At 43.2% G+C, this 17,470-nt stretch overlaps 1 protein-coding gene across 4 annotated transcripts in view; it reads right to left on the bottom strand.

Annotated features, from left to right (window-relative positions):
• The window catches only part of LOC109898572 (myocardin-related transcription factor A-like), a 51,017-nt gene that overhangs the window by 26,785 nt on the left and 6,762 nt on the right, over positions 1 to 17,470 (bottom strand). For 3 of the 4 annotated variants that reach the window (XM_031827549.1, XM_031827552.1, XM_031827550.1), the window contains one exon: positions 12,684 to 12,880. In XM_031827549.1, coding sequence (XP_031683409.1) covers positions 12,684 to 12,843 — 160 coding nt within the window. In that variant the 5' untranslated portion in view covers positions 12,844 to 12,880. Of the gene's footprint in view, positions 1 to 655; positions 1,111 to 12,683; positions 12,881 to 17,470 lie in introns of those variants that run through there. The other variant, XM_031827551.1, reaches the window with a different exon arrangement.

Raw genomic sequence — 17,470 nt, 5'->3', positions numbered from 1 at the left:
ATGGTTCCAAGTCCATCTCAGTGTCTCAAGCCTGTCCCTGTTTTCCCTTAGTGTCCATCTGTGTCTTAGTATCTAAATCTGTCTCTGTAACACTAAACACCACAGTATCTTCATCAGTCTCAGTATTCCTCACCTTAACTCAGTGGGACAGCATATCTGCCTCACAGCACATTTATGTTTCTCTAAAAGTCAGTGAGAGATTCTCAGTGCGTCACGACTAAGTCTGTTCAGGCTCTTTTTGCTCCAACTCAGTTGGTGTCACGGCCATGGCAGCACCCTCAGGTGCCTGAGCATTGTCCACTGGGCACAGAGTCCTGGCGCTGCCCCATCTGTACCGGGGCCAGAAGGTCCACTTAGTATCTGACCAGCAGCCCAGAAGACACCAGACACCCACTCAGCCGGCCTGAGCAGCATAACTCAATACACACGATTCACTGAGAAAAACTCAACTGTATAGCTGGGTGTGTTTTATGGGGAGCTATGAAACAAAAGCCAAGTACGGAAGAGTAAGGATAATAATTCTCCATAATGATGCTATATCAAAAAGATCTGTTGAAAAAAATATATAACCAAACAATGATATTAATGAAACCATATCTTCCACATCTCATATTATAAAGAGTTTGTGTGTATGTGTGAGTAATATGAGTCCCACCTTCCCTCAGGCTCTGACAAGCCCGGCGTTCTAACTCCAATCGTATGCGTTGCTTATCCATGCTGTTGCTGATTGGAGGGGGCCCAAAAGAGGTGGGGTCTGTGTGAAGGGTCGGGTTGGTGTCCAGCATGGTGATCAGGTTCAAAACAATAAATAATTATTACTGAAAGACGGTGGTCCCATAAAATAAATACATTAAAATAGTGTCCAAAAACATTCAAATGTAACAAAAATAGAATTCTCTGTTCAGCTCAGTCCAATACAGTCCAGTCAATATGGATTTTGGAAAAGTCACAGAGATTCTGCTAAATATATTAATGCAGGATATCGTCCGATGGACCAAAATAAGAGCATTAGAATAGAAATGGTCCTTGTGCAAGTGACAAAAATCATGAGAAGATTGAAGTTTCCAACTGTGTTCTCGCTGACCTCTCCTCTTTCTCGTTTTTTAGCAAACAAAGTTCTGAATAGTTCAGAAAAATGGCCAAATCTTATTGAAAAAAAAAAAAAAAAAAAGAAAAAGATTTAAAAAAAGAAACACTGACTTGAAGTGGAAATGTACAGCTGCTATGAGTTTCAAGAGCCAGTATCTACTGCAGCAAGACGAGTGAGTGAGGTGAGTGTGTGGGTCTGTGAGTGTGTGTCAAATGCCTGTGAATCCTTGATCAAGCACTGTCACAGCTGTTGCTGCACCCACTCACTCTGCCATTGACAGACACCGACACACTTCAGCTAAACCTTTTCCTCCAAACCACAATAAAATACTTCCCCCTTGGCACCTGGGACCTCTGCTCATTAGTGACAACATAAGAGAGCACACCTGTGAGCTTTGTGCACGATCTAGACGCCCCATACTCAGCTGGTGGACTTGCGGTCTGGATCCGGTCCCAGAACGGGGTCAATACAGGCCGCAGTCCAGACTACAAAATAAATAAATATAAACTCAGCAAAAAAAAGAAAGGTCCTCTCACTGTCAACTGCGTTTACTTTCAGCAAACTTAACATGTGTAAATATTTGTATGAACATAACAAGATTCCCTAACTGAGACAAACTGAACAAGTTCCACAGACATGTGACTAACAAAAATGGAATAATGTGTCCCTGAACAAAGGGGGGGTCAAAATCAAAAGTAACAGTCAGTATCTGGTGTGGCCACCAGCTGCATTAAGTACTGCAGTGCATCTCCTCCTCATGGACTGCACCAGATTTGCCAGTTCTTGCTGTGAGATGTGACCCCACTCTTCCACCAAGGCACCTGCAAATTCCCGGTTATTTCTGGGGTAAATGGCCCTAGCCCTCACCCTCCGATCCAACAGGTCCCAGACGTGCTCATTGGGATTGAGATCCGGGCTCTTCGCTGGCCATAGCAGAACACTGACATTCCTGTCTTGCAGGAAATCACACACAGAACGAGCAGTATGGCTGGTGGCATTGTCATGCTGAAGGGTCATGCCAGGATGAGCCTGCAGGAAGTGTTGAGATTGCCTGCAATGACAACAAGCTCAGTCCGATGATGATGTGACACACCGCCCCAGACCATGACGGACCCTAAAATTGATCCCGCTCCAGACTACAGGCCTCAGTGTAACGCTCGTTCCTTCGACAATAAACGCGAATCCGACCAACACCCCTGGTGAGACAAAACCGTAACTCGTCAGTGAAGTGCACCTTTTGCCAGTCCTGTCTGGTCGAGCGACGGTTTGTGCCCATAGGCAACGTTGTTGCCGGTGATGTCTGGTGAGGACTTGCCTTACAACAGGCCTACAAGCCCTCAGTCCAGCCTCTCTCAGCCTATTGCGGACAGTCTTGAGCACTGATGGAGGGATTGTGCATTCCTGGTGTAACTCGGGCAGTTGTTGTTGCCATCCTGTACCTGTCCCGCAGGTGTGATGTTCGGATGTACCGATCCTATGCAGGTGTTGTTACACATTTATTGCCCTGGCCACATCTGCAGTCCTCATGCCTCCTTGCAGCATGCCTAAGGCACATTCACACAGATGAGCAGGGACCCTGGGCATCTTTCTTTTGGTGTTTTTCAGAGTCAGTAGAAAGGCCTCTTTAGTGTCCTAAGTGTTCATAACTGTGACCTTAATTGCCTACCGCCTGTAAACTGTTAGTGTCTTATGACCGTTCCACAGGTGCATGTTCATTAATTGTTTATGGTTCATCGAATAAGTATGGGAAACAGTGTTTAAACCCTTTACAATGAAGATCTGAGAAGTTATTTGAATTTATACGAATTATCTTTTAAAGACAGGGTCCTGAAAAAGGGACATTTCTTTTTTTGCTGAGTTTATTTTTTAGAAGTAGGTCAGGCATTGACCCCTGGTATCATATAAACACACATAAGACATGGAAACATTTGTAGAATTGCAGAAAAATTGCTTTAAAAAGCAACAGAATAAAATGCTCTGCCCCATGTAAAATGTGTAGAATTGTGGGAAATTAGCTTTAAAACTGCAAGATTTTCCACATGGGTTGCAAGGTGGGGGTTTGTTATAACGCCGATAAATGACAATATACATCCGGACCTTTGCCCCCTAGGAGATTTGTGGGGCCGGAACTTCTCAATTAGTACTTGAGGCAGACAGCATAATGGCCCCACACAGTACCCTGAGGTAGGCAGACAGCATAATGGCCCCACACAGTACCCCTGATGTAGGCAGACACCATAATGGCCCCACACAGTACCCTCAGGTAGGCAGACAGCATAATGGCCTCACACAGTACCCCTGATGTAGGCAGACACCATAATGGCCCCACACAGTACCCCTGATGTAGGCAGACACCATAATGGCCCCACACAGTACCCCTGATGTAGGCAGACACCATAATGGCCACACACAGTACCCTGATGTAGGCAGACACCATAATGACCTCACACAGTACCCCTGATGTAGGCAGACACCATAATGGCCTCACACAGTACCCCTGATGTAGGCAGACACCATAATGGCCTCACACAGTACCCCTGATGTAGGCAGACACCATAATGGCCCCAGGGAAGAAGCTGCCATCACACAGATCCCCAAACATAAACACGTGTTGTCCCAAAGCCAAGACTGAGTCTTTGACGGTTTCAGTCTTCACCGTTTGACTTTTGTAAGCAAAACATTTGCTAATACAAGAAGGCAGTGACAGAGAGTGAGAACTTTAAAATGTGAAACACGTTGTGGTCTGCCACTTCTCATTAAAACATCAATGCTAATCAAAGCCCTAAAATCATTTTCTAAAGATGAAGTACAAAAACTGTCAAAACAGACATTTAAAAACAGAAATGCAGCCTACAGCTATGTGTACTGCCAAAGTTACCATTTGTATTCACTTAGATGGTGGATCAGGTGAGCTAAAATAAAGTTGAGAACTAGCTTGGGGGTCAAAGAACTATGTGAGGTAGAGAAAATCCCCAGGGAAGCTCTTGTTGATTATTATTGGTATTCACTTTGTGTTTTAGAACAGATTTGTGTAATGGCCTAGCTTCATAGAGCCGGCCACAATAAAGGTGAACATAAGAGACTATTTACAGATGCCAACAAACTGTGTGTGTGTGTGTGTGTGTGTGTGTGTGTGTGTGTGTGTGTGTGTGTGTGTGTGTGTGTGTGTGTGTGAGAGAGAGAGGCGCTGGAATCAGGATGCACAATCCTCAGGCAAAGCTCACTTTGACAAGGAAGGGGAAAATCAATCAAGACTCTGATCCCCCTTGCTGCAGATAAGGCACCAACCATATGCTTGCAGGGATAGTCCTGCTTTTTTTTTGTGTGTGTGTGTGTGTGTCATAAATACTGATGATAGGAAAAGCTAATAACTCACAGGGGCTCTAAGCATATCCAAAATACCTAAAGTTGCATTCTGCTGTTTCAGTGAAAGTGGTAATAATCCATGTTTATCAGACTGAAATAGAGCTCCCTGTGGGCATCCTCTGACTACTAGATCAGTGATGGTTATGCTCAGAACTATGCAAGGTCAAGGTCAAATTAACTGTAAGTTAAGAATCTAGGGTCAACATCATCCCATAGCCCAGTACTAAATGCAAACCAATTCTCGCTATTGCCAAACAATCCAACCAATTCCTTGCTGATAAGCCCCAAAGAAAACACGAAATAGCTAGAGAAAAAAACTATTCTGTGAGGCTACTTGACAATCCTACTGTACATGCTTATAAAGTACTGAAGCCTTATGACTTCTGAGAGAAGGAAACTGTATACAGAGTTGACCTCTGGCAGTTCCATCATATCTCCTAGAAGCAGTCTTGGAGGGGGGGGTGGGGGGGTCTTTAAATGGAAGTGCTAGGACATCGCTGAGGAGAAATGATGATCTTCAGAGCCAGAGGCAACAGACACTGATAATTGTCATCATTAACTGCGTGTAATCAGGGTACCGCTAGGGTATCTGATACTGGCCTGGGCCTGGTTTCCCGATAGCGATGGAACTAATGAGTATTTTAACGATGAATCCCTACAACGGCAGAAGATCTAACATGAGTTTCCCAAAACACCACAGAGAGAGAACATTCGCTAAGTGGGTCGTTAGAGCATGTGGCAATACTGATAGGATTGAAAGAAAGGGAGCGCTGCTCTCAGATTACCTTTCTCCATTCAAATCTTACCTTAACATACTAATTATTTCTAAATACTGATGACGGATCAGCTGCTTGAGAGATATATTACCACATTATGGCTGCAAATAATGAGGTGGCTTATTTGAATGCTAACCCGATAATAATGCACTAAATCAGTTTGGGCATATAATTGCGCACATTGTTACACATCAAAATATATTGAGTCAAAAATGACAGAAAGTAACCTACAATTAGCTACTGTAAATAAAACTCAATACGATTTCAATATATAGCCCTAGAGCCTATACTGTATGAATCTCAGTGTTCATTTGAAGCATCGTTTTATCCTTCGCTTGTTTGTAACAATTACAAAAACACTGGCAACTTTGTATTTGTAGTCAACTTTGTTCTGATGTTATCTGCAGTCACAGAGACAGATAAACATCTTGTTTCTATGTTTAGTGGAGATCTGTGTATAAAGTGAAGCCGAAGGGCAACAAAAGCATCTAACGACACACTTAGCTGTTAAGAGTGGTATGAGGCCGTCGGTAAATAAAGAGCGCTTTGAGGTGCATCTTTAGTAACAAGGCTTTTGGGGAACAGCTTGGAAATCTAACCATGCTACTACAAAGGTTCTAACCATGAACTTAATATGCTTTTTGGAAACTGGGCCCTGGCGTCTCAATATCTGGTGGGCCTACTGTGTTTGAAACAAGATGGAGTCCATATTCAAACAGTTACTGCTGCTGCCTTCACACCTCTTCATCGAGGTCTTACTCAGGAGGAAGGGTGCGGTAAACAAGTCTCAAATTAACTCCTTCTCTCTGGACCTGGGCTCCAGAATGTGAGACCCCTCCCCCTCCCCCGGGCTGACTGTTTTAAATAGTAGGCCAGCTGGCTATGGGGGCTATATCCAGCTACCCTTAACTGGTGCAGACGGCGGCTAGGGTTACTCGCAGATATCCCTGCACACACACAACCCGACTCCACACATATCTTGGGTTAGGGATCTAGAACCTGTTCAATATCCTCAGTGCATTTGAACACATAAAAACCCAAGTTTACACTGAAACAGACATTTCAATCACATTAAGAGAATTTCCAAGGTTTGAAAATGAACCTCATCTCCTGATTCATAGGACATGATGCACGCATGCAAATATCAATATATATGTGATGTGCCACAGTACTTCAGTTCCCTGTCCTTCCTCCAATGCTGTATGGCCAGTTGTAGTGTATCTGTCAGCCAATAGATGGCAGCGTGTATCATTCCAAGCGACACTGATATTTCTAATAGTCCACGATGATCAATCCAGCTGCTGTGTATATCTGGCAGCATGTGTTGTTCAGGGCCAGAGATGAAAGAGCAAGTAGGGTTCATAGGACTTCAGGGTGATTGAACTCTTATGAACTCACCGTGCAGTCATCCTTACTGTCACGCGCGTCACGTCCCTTATTCCTGGTCAATCACATTCACAGTACATGAGGTCAGCTATATGGTTCAGGTGTCAAGGTTTTCCACTAATATTTCACAGTTGAAAAAAAATACACATTTTGGACTGATAACAGTGGACTTTATATGGCTCTTGATCTCATCTCTCTCTCTCACTCTTTGCTGCCCCTCGTTCATAATCTTTTTCCTCCCTTCCCGTCACCCCCTTCCATTAACCTCTGTTCTCCCTTCGCCTCCCTTCTCTCGTTTGACAGCCTTGATTACCATAGATGTGTAAACACATCAAAATATGAACACATAAGGAATTGAGGATATATCTATGTCAAGAACATAACTTCCGGCGGCTATTATCCCAAAATCCACATGCCAACACCCACACGATTATAGAAAAACACACACATCACTCAATCGGTTTATTATTCTCTGCTATGTAAGGCTCCTCGAGCATGATTATTTCAGATAAACATCAGGAAGACATTTCTGTTTCCATGTTAACAACAGACGTCTTGGAGGGTTCGGGATAACGTTTTTTGGCCTAGTGGGGGATCTATCAATGTGCCCTTGAGCAGGGCATTGACCCCGGATGCTTCTGTTGGATGACTGGTATGTAGTTGTTGAGCGGCTTCACTGCAAGTATATGGTATGTTTCGGATATTCAATCAATGTGTGTGTGTCTATGCTGAGAATCAACTCAGTGCTCTGTGTGGAACAGTGTCAGTAGGAGACAAAACATTTTTAAACGTGGAGGAACTAGCTGAACTAGTTCATTAAGAGCACAGATGTCTGCTTCCCATTAGGAAAGGTTTATCTGTGGTGTGCCGTGACCTATTAAACACGACCCAGGCACCTCATCACACCTGACTTCCTACAGACACTTCACACTTCTCCCCTCACCTGTCAGAACAGCAGACTAAAGGTGCAGAGCATGCTCACTCATAATGGAGCCTCTGTGTGCTTGCTTATCGGCAAACGTACACTGACCCATACACCCCAATTAGCATGCTATCCATTGGTGAACATTTAGTCACAGAGTAAGATGGAGATCAGAGTGGAGTAGAACATAGTGTCAGGGCAGCAGTGTCTAGCCCTGCTGTGATTCAAATTACAACTGCGGTCTGGGTGGTCTGGGTGTGAGTGCAGTTCCTCGACAACCACTACACACTTGATCTCTCAGGCCTCCTCCTTGGCAAAGTGGTTGGATCCAGGCCAACTTTGTCATTAAACAGTCATGTTGAGCTGCCTGCACCTTCAGTGAAATATTGGGACAAGTATGTAACCTTTAAATTCCTAAAACAACTGAGCATGTGCAGTGTTGAGGAAGCTACTCTGAAAATATAGTTTATCAAGCTACCAATTACTTCACACTGGAAGAAGATAAGCTACATTAAAGCAACCCTTAAGAAAAATATAGTTTACTGAACTAAAGTTACTTTGAACAAGAGGTTAATTACATCCAAAGTACTTTGTGATAAATAATCATATCTAAATCTGAAATATCAGACTACAAATTGCAAGAACAGATGAATCTGGGGTCAGAAGTTAACAGAATGTTTAATTTAGCCTATTAAACACACAAACTTTGTTTCAAGTGAGAATTAGACAGGCCTGATCCCAAAATATAAAGGAAATTGCCTACTTCACAAATGTTATCTTTCAGCTGAAAAAGTCATGTCGTTCCAGTAGCTAGCCTCAAGGCAAAAAAGTTATGACCTACTGAAAACACTACCAAGATCTGAATTGAGTTCAACTACCACCAAGCTACTGCAAAACAGAGTTAAATGCCTAGTTGAACTACATGTAGTTCACTACTACAACACTAAGCATGGGCGTGTACGCACAGGGATAATAAAGTTAGAGCTGCAGTTTGCTGCTTTGGCTGCGGTAATAAAATGTTAACTATGTAAACTCACACAGCTCAGGGAATGGGACTGCATCTGATGATAGCATGAGTGGAAAGGGTGAGGAGAGTGGAAAAAGAGAACACGATTAACTCAGACTTGTATTGCTCATGATATCATGCTGCTCTTTTTAAAATGTGCTTGTCTCACAGCTTCCCCTCGCTGAGATGCTCGTGGTTAAGGATGCTAGTGTGACTTGGTGGAACAAAGTGCTTTTCAATGTTTCCAGTGCTGCTGACTGTGTTTGTTGCTCAGAATTGTAATCCATGAACCAAAAGGCTTCTCAACAGCTTTTACCCCCAAGCCATAAGACCTCTGAACAGGTAATGAAATGGTACCCCCCAAACCCTCTTTTACGCTGTGCTACTCTCTATTTATCATATATGCATAGTCACTTTAACTATACATTCATGTACATACTACCTCAATTAGCCCGACTAACCGGTGCCCCCGCACATTGGCTATGAGAACTATCTGCATTGTGTCCCGCCACCCACCAACCCCTCTTTTACGCTAACTGCTACCTTCTGTATATTATATATGCATAGTCACTTCAACCGTACCTACATGTACATACTACCTCAATCAGCCCGACTAACTGGTGCCTGTATATAGCCTCACTACTGTTATAGCCTCACTACTGTATATAGCCTCGCTACTGTATATAGCCTCACTACTGTTATAGCCCTCACTACTGTATATAGCCTCACTACTGTATATAGCCTCGCTACTGTTATAGCCTCGCTACTGTACAGTGCCTTGCGAAAGTATTCGGCCCTCTTGAACTTTGCGACCTTTTGCCACATTTCAGGCTTCAAACATAAAGATATAAAACTGTATTTTTTTGTGAAGAATCAACAACAAGTGGGACACAATCATGAAGTGGAATGACATTTATTGGATATTTCAAACTTTTTTAACAAATCAAAAACGGAAAAATTGGGCGTGCTAAATTATTCAGCCCCTTTACTTTCAGTGCAGCAAACTCTCTCCAGAAGTTCAGTGAGGATCTCTGAATGATCCAATGTTGACCTAAATGACTAATGATGATAAATACAATCCACCTGTGTGTAATCAAGTCTCCGTATAAATGCACCTGCACTGTGATAGTCTCAGAGGTCCGTTAAAAGCGCAGTGAGCATCATGAAGAACAAGGAACACACCAGGCAGGTCCGAGATACTGTTGTGAAGAAGTTTAAAGCCGGATTTGGATACAAAAATATTTCCCAAGCTTTAAACATCCCAAGGAGCACTGTGCAAGCGATAATATTGAAATGGAAGGAGTATCAGACCACTGCAAATCTACCAAGACCTGGCCATCCCTCTAAACTTTCAGCTCATACAAGGAGAAGACTGATCAGAGATGCAGCCAAGAGGCCCATGATCACTCTGGATGAACTGCAGAGATCTACAGCTGAGGTGGGAGACTCTGTCCATAGGACAACAATCAGTCGTATATTGCACAAATCTGGCCTTTATGGAAGAGTGGCAAGAAGAAAGCCATTTCTTAAAGATATCCATAAAAAGTGTTGTTTAAAGTTTGCCACAAGCCACCTGGGAGACACACCAAACATGTGGAAGAAGGTGCTCTGGTCAGATGAAACCAAAATTGAACTTTTTGGCAACCATGCAAAACGTTATGTTTGTCGTAAAAGCAACACAGCGCATCACCCAGAACACACCATCCCTACTGTCAAACATGGTGGTGGCAGCATCATGGTTTGGGCCTGCTTTTCTTCAGCAGGGACAGGGAAGATGGTTAAAATTGATGGGAAGATGGATGGAGCCAAATACAGGACCATTCTGGAAGAAAACCTGATGGAGTCTGCAAAAGACCTGAGACTGGGACAGAGATTTGTCTTCCAACAAAACATAAAGCAAAATCTACAATGGAATGGTTAAAAAATAAACATATCCAACTGTTAGAATGGCCAAGTCAAAGTCCAGACCTGAATCCAATCGAGAATCTGTGGAAAGAACTGAAAACCGCTGTTTACAAATGCTCTCCATCCAACCTCACTGAGCTCGAGCTGTTTTGCAAGGAGGAATGGGAAAAAATGTCAGTCTCTCGATGTGCAAAACTGATAGAGACATACCCCAAGCGACTTACAGCTGTAATCGCAGCAAAAGGTGGCGCTACAAAGTATTAACTTAAGGGTGCTGAATCATTTTGCACGCCCAATTTTTCAGTTTTTGATTTGTTAAAAAAGTTTGAAATATCCAATAAATGTCGTTCCACTTCATGATTGTGTCCCACTTGTTGTTGATTCTTCACAAAAAAATACAGTTTTATACATTTATGTTTGAAGCCTGAAATGTGGCAAAAGGTCGCAAAGTTCAAGGGTGCCGAATACTTTCGCAAGGCACTGTATATAGCCTCGCTACTGTATATAGCCTCGCTACTGTATATAGCCTCGCTACTGTATACAGCCTCGCTACTGTATACAGCCTCGCTACTGTATATAGCCTTGCTAATGTTATAGCCTCTCTACTGTATATAGCCTCACTACTGTATATAGCCTCACTACTGTATATAGCCTCTGTTATGGATACAGTTATCCTGTGTGTGTGTGTTTCTTTTCTCTCCTTCTCCCCTCACAGGTGAAAATCATCACTCCCCAATCAGTTAACAATCAATCATCAATCAGAAGACACACCTCCTCCTGTTTCCTATCCTATCACAGTTCCTTTCCCATGGTTTAAAAACCCCATCATTTGTTTGCTCTAGAGCTCAATCTCTCTGTAAATGCCATGTCTGTAGGTCTCTGTGTTTCACTCTCGCTTTGTGTCTTAACCTCTCTTTTGTTTGAGCACCTCCATAGTACTTTGTCATCACCTGTGAGTATTGTTTTTGGTTATGGTGTTTGTTTGTTGCTGGTGGGAAAAGGGGGAAACCAAGACAAGTCGCCCATGGGCATACACTACCCGTAGGTGAACTTTGTTAAATACACTAGTTAGAACTGGGCGGACCACCCACTGTATTTTTGGTTAGTTAGTTAGCTGTTGTTAAAGTACGCTAGTCTAGCTTAGGGGTGTTTTTGTATATTTATTGTTTCTTTCCTTGGGTCCAGCTCAGCCCCTTTTCCTGCTCCCCCCCCCCCCCCCCCCATTACCGTGTGTTTATAAATTAACCTGGAGTTTGACGGTAGATTTCTGTTATTTCGTTCACACTTTTACTTTGTCACAATAATAATTTGCATGAGTTATGTTACGGGTCTCATTACCATCCCCCCAAAACTGTCGGGCCAAAAAGGATTCGTAACAGCCTCTCTACTGTATATAGCCTCGCTACTGTATATAGCCTCGCTACTGTATATAGCCTCGCTACTGTATATAGCCTCGCTACTGTTATTATTCACTGTCTTTTTACTGTTTTTTATTTTCTTATCTATTGTTCACCTAATACTTATTTTTTACTTAAATTGCACTATTAGTTAGGGCCTGTGAGTAAGCATTTCACTCTAAGGTCTACACCGGTTGTATTCAGAGCACGTGACAAATAAACTTTGATTTGAAACGGAGAGAGTAGCCCCCATGTTTAGACTTTATCGCCTAGACACACACACACACACGTTCCTATTTTCCTCATTTCTGTAAAAATAATTTCATATACAAGCTCTTCCTCCTCATGACTTAATGAGAGAAGCTCAAGTTCAGCTGGGTTTTATTCCCGCACACCAGCTTCTACTCCTCAAGTGCACTTTCGCAAACTGCATTCCAGGTACCCTTTGACCCAGAGTGCACATGGGTAAGATACTACTCTCCTCCCCCTCATTGAGCTCTTTCAGCTGGAATTCTAACAACTTTGCCATACAACTCTCCCTCCTTGACCAGAGACCACTGTGGGTACTGTGCCAAGTGAGAAGAAGTATGAGAGCAAACTAACGTTTCTACAGTTCTACCTGCATTATAGAAGTGTTTACACAACACAGAGCCTCAGACTGAGTAACCTGTCCATGCTTCATAGCTTCAGTCTTGGTTTTCATTTTCTACAGTTCATACCAGTAGTTTTCTGATGGAAGTGGTTGGTCTTCGCACCATATATCGTCAGTCCACCAGGGTTTTAATCTCATCGGTGGGCTTGATGACAGTTGCCTGGAATCAGAACAGGGACTCACCGTTTTTCCTATCTCTCAGGGGCAGCAGGTTGGGGGCGGGCTGCAGCGACAGCTCTTGCAGCTCATTGGTCACTGCCTCGCTATGTGGGCTGGGGGTGGAGTCAGGTGATGCAGGAGCCGAACAACTTGGGCCTGGCTCCTCCCCTGCTTGGGCCTCCATGATCGCAGGGGTGACTGAGGGTGGCTGACGGACAGACCTGAGAGATAAACAAAATAACACATTAATCAAAAATGCCTAGAACTATCTCACCATCTTACTAAACTGGTTAGAACATCCCTCCTTTACTTGTATCCACAACTGCCTGACACATTCCCAGGGCTCCCCTCCAGTTCACTAGCCTGACAGAGTGTATGAGCCCTAATCCAATAGGTTAATGGGTCTTGCTGCAGAAGGACCAGCCCATCCCAATGGCAACCCACTATAACAGGCAGGACCGCAGATGAAACAGTGGGCCCAGGCAATACTGCGGAGGACCAGCTCCTTGCCATGGCAACGCCTTACATAAACACCGCCCAATGCAGATAAATGTACAGAAAGCACATGCTAACGGATTCAGAGGAGAAGCCTAAAACGGACATAGCCTTGGAATGAGAGCTCAACTTGCTACTGATGGGCCACAAAGGTGCTCTTGCAAACCTCCAGCTAATCTGTCACTTAGTAGTGTGTCCCGACGATATGGTCTCCTACACTAAATATCAATGTGGCTTGATGGAATGCAGTCTGTATCCACATATCATTTTTGCATTAGTCATGTGGTGATCTTTACTCATAATGCATTCATTGTCAAATTTATTTGCAGTTTTCTCAGCAGGTAAAACCGCAGCATAGCTGAATAGCCGTGTTTAACAGAATTTGGTGCAGCAGTTAATTTTGCTGCTGCGCAATCTACTGTAATACAATGCTTTGCATAGTGTTACACTGCCAGCCATTGTCTTCTTGTTTAGTGCCTCACCCCTTAGTAAAAGGCCCAGTGCAGTCAAAAAGGTGATTTTTCTGTGTTTTACAAAACGCAACATGTAAAGTGTTGGTCCCGTGTTTCATGAGATGACATAAAAGATCCCAGAAATTTTCCATATACGCACAAAAAAGTTATTTCTCTCAAATCCCTGTTAGTGAGCATTTCTCCTATGCCAAGATAATTCATCCACCTGACAGGTGTGGCATATCAAGAAGTTGATTAAACAGCATGATCCTTACACAGGTGCACCTTGTGCTAGGGACAATAAAAGGCCACAAAAAAATGTGCAGTTGTCACACAACACAATGTCACAGATGTCTCAAGTTGAGGGAGGGTGCAATTGGCATGCTGACCGCAGGAATGTCCACCAGACCTGTTGCCAGAGAATTTATTGTTGAATTTATTGAATTTATTTATTAACTTCTCCACAAAAAGCCACCTCCAACATCCTTTTAGAGAATTTGGCAGTAGGTCCAACCGGCCTCACAACCGCAGACCATGTGTAACCATGCCAGTCCAGGACCTCCACATCTGTGGGATTGTCTGAGACCAGCCACCCGGACAGATAATGAAATTGTGGGTTTACACAACCCGAAGAATTTCGGCACAAACGGTCAGAAACTGTCTCATGGAAGCTCATCTGCATGCTGGTCGTCTTCATCAGGGTCTTAATCTGACTGCAGTTTGGTGTCGTAAACCCACTTCAGTTGGGAAATGCTCACCTTCGATATCCACTGGCACGCTGGAGAAGTGTGCTCTTCACAGATGAATCCCGGTTTCAAATGTACCGGGCTGCATGGCGTGTGGACGAGCGGTTTGCTGATGTCAACATTGTGAACACGGTGGCGGTGCGGTTATGGTATGGTCAGGCATAAGCTACGGCAACAATTGCATTTTATCGATGGCTGTTTGAATGCAATTTAAAAAGGTAGAGAACGGCGAAATTTGATATTTAAATGAAACCAGTTAATAGTACTGTAGGTTGACCCAATTATGAAAAATGACTAGCTGGTACATTGACAAAGTTGATCATAAAGTTACTGGTCCCCTCCCCCCCGTGTCAAACACACACTCAATGTCAACAAAACAAAGGAGATGATCATGGACTTCAGGAAACAGCAGAGGGAGCAGCCCTCTATCCACATCAACAAGCATTTCGCTACACTCGCATTAACATCTGCTAACCATGTGTATGTGACAAATACAATTTGATTTGATTTGATCAACGGGACATTAGTGGAGAAGGTGGAAAGCTTCAAGTTCCTCGACGTACACATCACGGACAAACTGAAATGGTCCGCCCACACAGACAACGTGGTGAAAAAGGCGCAGCAGCGCCTCTTCAACCTCAGGAGGCTGAAGAAATTTGGCTTGTCACCAAAAACACTCAAACTTTTACAGATGCACAATCGAGAGCATCCTGTCGGGCTGTATCACCGCCTGGTACAGCAACTGCTCCGCCCACAACTGTAAGGCTCTCCAGAGGGTAGTGAGGTCTGCACAACGCATCACCGGGGGCAAACTACCTGCCCTCCAGGACACCTACACCACCCGATGTCACAGGAAGGCCAAAAAGATCATCAAGAACCACCTGAGCCACTGCCTGTTTATCCCGCTATCATCCAGAAGACAAGGTCAGTACAGGTGCATCAAAGCGGGGACCGAGAGACTGAAAAACAGCTTCTATCTCAAGGCCATCAGACTGTTAAACAGCCATCACTAACATTGAGTAGCTGCTGCCAACATACTGACTCAATCTCTAACCACTTTAATAATTAAAAATTGGATGTAATAAAATGTATCACTAGCTACTTTTAACAATGCCACTTTATATAATGTTTACATACCCTGCATTACTCATCTCATATGTGCAGACTGTACTTGTTCCCATCTACTGCATCTTGCCTATGCCGTTCGGCCATCGCTCATCCATATATGTTTATGTACATATTCTTATTCATTCATTTACACTTGTGTGTATAAAGTAGCTGTTGTGAAGTTGTTAGATTACTTGTTAGATATTACTGCATGGTCGGAACTAGAAGCACAAGCATTTCGCTACACTCACATTAACATATTCTAACCATGTGTATGTGACAAATAAAATGTGATTTGGATCCAGGAGGCAGGATTTACTAACAGCTTTACGCAACGTCACGTAAAGCTGGAAATGTCATACACCTATTGGTAGTCTTATAATCTTAACTCATTTAAATATGTAAAACCTGAACAGTCATCACATGAGCACATCATATGGCTTTGTTTACAAACCGTGAGATGGCTCAAGCAGAACGATACATAACCCTTGTCAACTCTGTGTTATGGCTGGATGCCAGTGTTAATTTACCGTTACACTATTTTCCGAAGAATGAAGACATCTGACAGCAGTGGCTGCTTTTCATTTCAGGGGGACCGGCTGCACCGAAAATTACGATCATGTCACGCGTGTGCAGAGGAAATTTAGAGCGAAGATGATTTATCAATTGGGGAGAACATTGGATGGGTCTTGCCAGGAAGCTGCTGTACCATCATGGACAGTGGATCAGTGGATGTTACAAGCTCTGACCATAATGTACGTGACAGAGGTTGAGGAGTCTGACACAGTGGCTGTAACTGTGGTTGTTTTGACTGTAAACTTCTGTAACACACCTGATAGTCACTATATGGTTTTTGTTCTATAGCATTTGTAATTGAACATTGGATAATCATATTTTTGCCATTCTATTGTGTGGGTTGTTGTCTTACAGTTAATGTAGCTTGTGTCATTGGGACTCATCGTGATGATTAAGGGGGGGGGGTATTATTTCCATCTCCTTTTATCTTTCCACTCATCGAGCTGTAGTAAGACACTGGAGAAACTCCAACATCTACTCTGTCTGCACTGCTTCCCAGGCAACCACCGCAGCAGGAATGCTGGAATACTAAATCGGCTTTAGCAAGAAAAAGAAAGGGGGATATGCTTTGAAGCCAGACCCAACATAGTGTAAGCCATAGTTATTCATTTCAAATATAGAGCATTTCAGGCACACAAAAACGCCAAATACAAAACATTGAAAAGTTTCACTAAAAAGTGCACGGCCAAACCCGTCTGCCCGGTCAAATGACGTGTAACCATTTATTCTCATGAGTGTTCATGTTGATCAATATTTCAGCTATGCTGGCCTATTGTAAATAATCCAATAAACATCTGATCAATACATACAATTCTGAACATATTTTTCTTTATAATGCTAATGCAAGGGCACCAATAAATTGCACTTATTGTATGCTGTTTTCATGTACATTCCTTTTATGTCTAAGGTGACTCAGGCTTTACTCATTCTGGTGAAGAAGTGTATCAGTGAACTGTATTCTGTAATTAGTTACAAAACAATAGAAATGCAATTGTGTATTGCTGCTGATATTCAACAGTCCATGATCAGCTCTGTCAACCATGAGAGCATTTTGCTGAGAAAATGGCTTGGTGCATACTGTTTTGGCTCAGAATGACATGTGGTCCATTGTTTACCTGGTCATCAATAACTTGTGGTCCACTTACCTTGTTACCTGGCAATGTACACAGGGATGTTTGAAAGAGCTGTCAGTCAAGGAGAGCACATGAATATAAACTCCCTGCCCACTCAGACAGTTCAGACTGTCTGAACTTTCAGGCTTACTGATCGTTAAGATGAGAGAAGGTAAAATGTATTAAATTCTGAGCATGTTTGGTCATTAAAAGGCTATTTTTACTTGGGAAATAGGATGACTGTGCGGGACCTTTAAGTCAACACGGCAGTAACCTGAGCCCGATGGGCGGATTAACACAGCTGCCCTCTGTGAACCAAAATC

This window comes from Oncorhynchus kisutch, linkage group LG6 (genome assembly GCF_002021735.2).
Source record: "Oncorhynchus kisutch isolate 150728-3 linkage group LG6, Okis_V2, whole genome shotgun sequence".
NCBI classification, from domain to species: domain Eukaryota; kingdom Metazoa; phylum Chordata; class Actinopteri; order Salmoniformes; family Salmonidae; genus Oncorhynchus; species Oncorhynchus kisutch.
Note: the sequence above shows the minus strand (reverse complement) of the source record. Positions and strands in the feature narration are given on the sequence as shown.